Source organism: Galeopterus variegatus, unplaced genomic scaffold (genome assembly GCF_000696425.1).
Source record: "Galeopterus variegatus unplaced genomic scaffold, G_variegatus-3.0.2 Scaffold9425, whole genome shotgun sequence".
Lineage (NCBI taxonomy): Eukaryota > Metazoa > Chordata > Mammalia > Dermoptera > Cynocephalidae > Galeopterus > Galeopterus variegatus.
Genome location: NW_007735536.1, coordinates 35,850 through 41,151, shown reverse-complemented (window position 1 = coordinate 41,151; position 5,302 = coordinate 35,850). Strand labels below are relative to the sequence as shown.

Genomic DNA, 5,302 nt, shown 5'->3' with positions numbered 1-5,302 from the left:
ATTGTTATGTCTTCTTGCTATATAGATCCCTTTATCATTATATAAATAGTCTTTATCATTACATAAATCATTATATAATGGTCTCCTTTGTTGCTTTTTATGGTTTTTGGTTTAAAGTCTATTTTATCTGATATAAAAATAGCTACTCCTCCTCATTTTTGGTTTCCATCTGTGTCATATATCTTTTTCCATCCCTTCATTATTAGTCTGTGTGCATCAAAGAGTGACAAGGAACCCAGGCTCTTCACGCAAGATCTTGAGAGCTAGTCCACATCCTCAATGTCCCAACTAACCTCAATGAGAAATCATTAAGTGCCCCAGTGACTGCACCACAGAGGCACTCACACATAATTCTGACATATAATATGGCAGATGTGCCCATACAGATTCTACAGTACAGAGTCTACCCAGAACCAATACTAATATATCTTACTCAACAATCAATATAAAAAAAATCTACAGGAGGAAATCTCTCTCTTCAAAGTCCACTTCAGAGTAGTAGAAGAAGCAACTACTTGATTGGATGACTAGGAATCAACGTGGAGAGAATAGAAATATGAAAAACCAAGGAAATTTGACACCACCAAAAGAATACAATAATTCTCAAGTACCTGGCCCCATACAGCAGGAAACCCTTGAAATGTCTGAAAAGGAATTTCAAGTAACAGTTTTAAACAAACTCTGTGAGATACAAAAAGACTCATTTAGACAACACAATGAAAAAAGAAAAACAATCTAGGGCTTGAAGGATGAAATTTATAAAGAGATAAATTCCATAAAAAAGAATGTAGCAGAACTCCTGGAACTGAAAGACTCAATGAAGTAAAAACTACAATTGAGAGTGTAAGCAGCATGCTAGAGAAGTGTAAGAAAGAATTTCTGATCTTGAGGATAGTATTTTTGAAATAACACAAGCAGACAAAAAAAAGAAATGAGAATCTAAGAGAGCTAGCAGATCATTATAAGCACATAAACATTCGAATCATGGGTGTTGTGGATGGGGAGGACAAAGGAAAAGGTATGGAAAATGACAATGAAATAACAGTGGAAAACTTCCCAGGTATTGGTAGAGACTTTCAGATCCAAGAGTCTCAAAGGTCCCCAAACAGATTCAACCCAAAAAGGTCCTCTCTAAGACACATTGCAGTCAAACTGTCAAAAGTCAAAGACAAAGAGAGAATCCTAAAAACAGCAAGAGAAAAGTGTCAGTCACTTAATAAGGGAGTCCCCATCAGACTAACAACAGACTTCTCCACAGAAACTCTACAGCCAGAAGAGATTGGGATAACATATTCAAAATACTAAAAGAAAAAAACTGCTAATCAAGTATACTTTACCCAGCAAGGCTATCCTTCAGAAATAAGGGCAAAAACAAAAGCTGCAGGAGTCGTTTTTTTTTTTTAAATAACAGCTTTACTCAGATACAATTCATTTACTATTAAGTTCACTCTTTAAAATGCACAATTCAGTGTTTTGGTATGTTCTATATTCACAATCTTGTATCTGGCTTCTTTCACCTAGCTTGATGTTTTCAAGGGTCAGGCACATTATAGTATGTATGTGAACTTTATTTCTTTCTATGGATAAATAATATTTCATTGTTTGGATATACCACTTTTGTTTATCCATTCCTCCATTGATGGACATTTTGGATTGTTCCCATCTTTTGGCTTTTATAAATAATGTTGCTATAACATTCAGGTGCAAGTTTTGTGTGGATGCTATTATTATCTTGGTAAAATATGAACTGGGGAATGGAATTGATGAATCATTTAGTGACTCTATATATGTTTCACATTTTGAGGATCTGCCACACTGTTTTTCAAAGTAGTTAAATTAAATTAATAAATTAGTAGATAAATTAACTGTGTTAAATTCCCACGAACAATGCATAAGGTTTACAGTTTCTCCATAACCTCCTCAAATACTTATTTACTTCATTTGTTTTTCTGTTTAAAAATTTTTTTATTATACCCATTCTAGTGGGTGTGAACAGTTGTTTACCTCATTGTGGTTTTATGTTGCATGTCCTTCATGGCTAATGATGTTGAGCATCTTTTCTGCTAGCACAGAGAACCACAGCGATGTCTCATGGGATTGTGAGCACTGACTTTCCTGCTCTGTGTTGGGGAGTTGCTCACAGCCTCCCTTTCCTGCCTGGACCTGGCCTCCATGACCACAGAAATCCATGAGCTCAGCCTGGGCCAGCCTTGGATCTACCTCCTAGGGCCAAACATTACTTATGAGTCCTGAGACCCTCTACTTGGTGGCCCTGGAGCAGGAGGTGTTTACCCAGGGCCACCTGAAGCTCTGGGGATGTCCCTATCTCCAGATGCTGCCAGGTGAGGCATGAGGGGTCGGGAAGCTCTTTGCTTCTCTTACCCTCCTGGGACCTTTCTCCAAAAACAGTGGATTGTAGACCTTGAACTCACCTGTTTCTGGGCTTGTGGGATCCCTGTGGACACAATCGGGACTCATCTGGCCTCCTCCCTGAAATCTACAGATGAGGCCCTTTGCTTAGTTACCCTTTGCTTTGGGGAGAAGAAGCCATGGGAAAAGAAAGTCAAACTTTTAAAGGCCCTGGGGTTTACTGGAGATGGAGCTAAGATCCTAGTCTTAGCTCAGGATCTCTGTTTTCCCTACGGCTAGGGGATCCGGGTGTGTTTTCAGCCCCCAGGTCTTGAATCAAGGGTGAGCTCCCAGATAAAAGCCCCTGTCATCATGCAACTGGGCCCCACACCGTGGCTGCTGTGTCACCGGCTCTACAGCTTCCCTTCCGGGCATGTGGCTTTGCTCTCTGCTTTCCACCCTCATGGGAGCTCTCTCTGGGGCTGCCCTTTCTGGGCCAACAGGCTGGTGGCTGCAAGATAAGAACAAACGCTTTGACCGTCCTGGGGACGTGCTGATCACCCTCATGGGAGCTCTCTCTGGGGCTGCCCTTTCTGGGCCAACAGGCTGGTGGCTGCAAGAGAAGAGCAAACGCTTTGACCGTCCTGGGGACGTGCTGATCGGGGGCAGCTTCTCCATCTTTCACTTTGATAACATCACCCTGTTTGATTTCACCACTCCACCGGCTAGGTTGGCATCTAACTCGTAAGTGGCTGCCAGGGAGGCTGGTGGGGAGCCCCTAAAGTCAGAGGACACCTTTGGGAACAGTTCTCCAAAGCTTGGAACTGTGACTGATTCTCAGAATCCCAAATGTATGGCCAGGGTTTGCCTTGTCTGTTTGAATACTGGCCAGTTCGTCTCCCAGGCCCTATCTCAGCACCTCTTTCTGTCTTTACTTTCTTGTTTGTACTTAGCTCTGTCAGAAGTGCGGATTGTTTATTTCCTCATCGTGCTGCCTGAGCCCCACACGTCAGGCAGGGATTCTTGTATCTCTTGTTCACTACTGACCTTTGGTGCATAGAACAGCACCAGGTACTGTCTAGGTATGTTTGTTGAATTAATACTTACGGAGTAAATATTTTATAAGTTGATTAACATCTGGAGTTTCTATTTATCTGTGTGTGCCCAATGCCCATTTTCTGTATTGGATTTCCCAACCTATGTTTGCAGTCTGGAGTTTCTACATAGTCATTTTAGTTATTCTTTTCAATTTAATGCATATGTTTAGTTTTATAAATATATTGCCAAAGTGTTTTCTAATTGCACCATTTTGTATTCCCGTCAGAAATGCATGAGACTTCCAGTTGTTCCACAATCTTGAGATCATGTGCTATTGTCAGTTTTTTTTTTAACTGATGAACAATAATTGCATATATTTATGGGAACAAACATTAATGAGTATCTATCATTTAATCTAAGATAACATAATATAAATAAATATTTCATATATAAATGTTTATATTTGCATTTACCTAAATTATTTATTTTTAACAATTACACCTAGATTTCTTATGAAAACTGGGATATTAGACAACCTAGTCATCATTTTAACTTACTTCCCTGTTAACCATTTTTATAGCCTGTAAATAGCAGGTGTTCACCTAAGGAAGAACCTTAAAGTTAAAAACATGAGTAATTTTACTGATAACCCAGAAGACTCAGGTGTTTTCATTAAACCAAGAATATTAACAGTCCTACTTATCAAGAATTACATAATCAAAGATCATTCTCTTTTAGACTGGGTTTATCGTTTTATAAACCTAAAACCTTTATCAGAAGTGTCCGAGTGTGAGCTAATGGAATAATGCCCACCAAACGGATAAGGTATCCTGAAATCAAAGAATGAAGGAGACAACTCCATATGGTTTACAAGGAGTTTATTGTTAATATTACTATATCGATGGGCAGTTACTTACAGGAATCGGGTAGGGTATCAATCCATCTGAGTGCTGTGCAGCTGCTTTCTCCACACTTTGGAGGGGTTGGGAGAGGTGGGGAGAGTTGAAGCTTATCAGGGACTTAGAGACAAAAGTGGAGCTATGCCAGAGAGAGGGGCTGCAGGAGTGGAAGATTCCCAGGGGCTCCACAGTCTCCTGTTGCTTATCTTTGGGGTTGTCAGTGTCACTCCCCTTATCTTACAATCTTAGCATTCTGTTCCTGTCCCTCTCTCAGCTGCTAAGCGATTTGTACTGGGGAAAAACTGTAACTGTTGAAGCCAGATCCCTAAAGACCATGAGGATGGAGTGAGTTCAGACCAGCATTCCTACACAGAGGCACATATAATCCTGTCTGACTAGTAAATTCATGCAAAAATGTATGCTGACAATTTTGAAGACATTTCTATTTTTATTTTATCAATAAATTTAAAACCAACTTATTTATCAAAGCTTTACTTAAGGCACGTGAACTAAAACCATTTAGGTTAGTTGCTATATATTTTACATAAGAGCTTATGAAGCCAGTCTGAACAAAATTCTTTCAGGGATTTATGGCTGACTATGCCAGGGTTTACCAAGTAGACATAATATGCTACATAATACATTCACATATGCATAAACACACTCAAACATAAACACACACCCTAACAGAATAATGCCCACCATTATTCTGTTAATAAATACATATAGATTTTGTTTTAGAATTTTAGTCATGAGATAGTAATACTAACCTACCAGTTCATTAAAAGACAATTGGATCCAAATTTTAGAATTTTAGTCATGAGATAGTAATACTAACCTACCAGTTCATTAAAAGACAATTGGACCCAAATTATTTTTAAGACAATATAAGAAATGTTCACATGGCTAAATTTTATTTGCCCCAATAGGTAATCTAGTGAAGGCTATGGACCATGTTTTGGGTAAAGCAATTTTAATCATAGTTTAATTTTTTTTTTTTTTTTTTTTTTTTTTTT

The 5,302-nt window shown here is 38.8% G+C and overlaps 1 protein-coding gene across 1 annotated transcript in view; it reads left to right on the top strand.

Annotated features, from left to right (window-relative positions):
* Positions 1–984: 984 nt before the first annotated feature.
* LOC103609285 (extracellular calcium-sensing receptor-like) overlaps positions 985–5,302 on the top strand; it is a 19,671-nt gene continuing 15,353 nt past the window's right edge. The window contains exons 1-2 of the mRNA XM_008593633.1: positions 985–1,018; positions 2,853–3,093. Coding sequence (XP_008591855.1) covers positions 985–1,018; positions 2,853–3,093 — 275 coding nt within the window. The remainder of the gene's footprint in view (positions 1,019–2,852; positions 3,094–5,302) is intronic.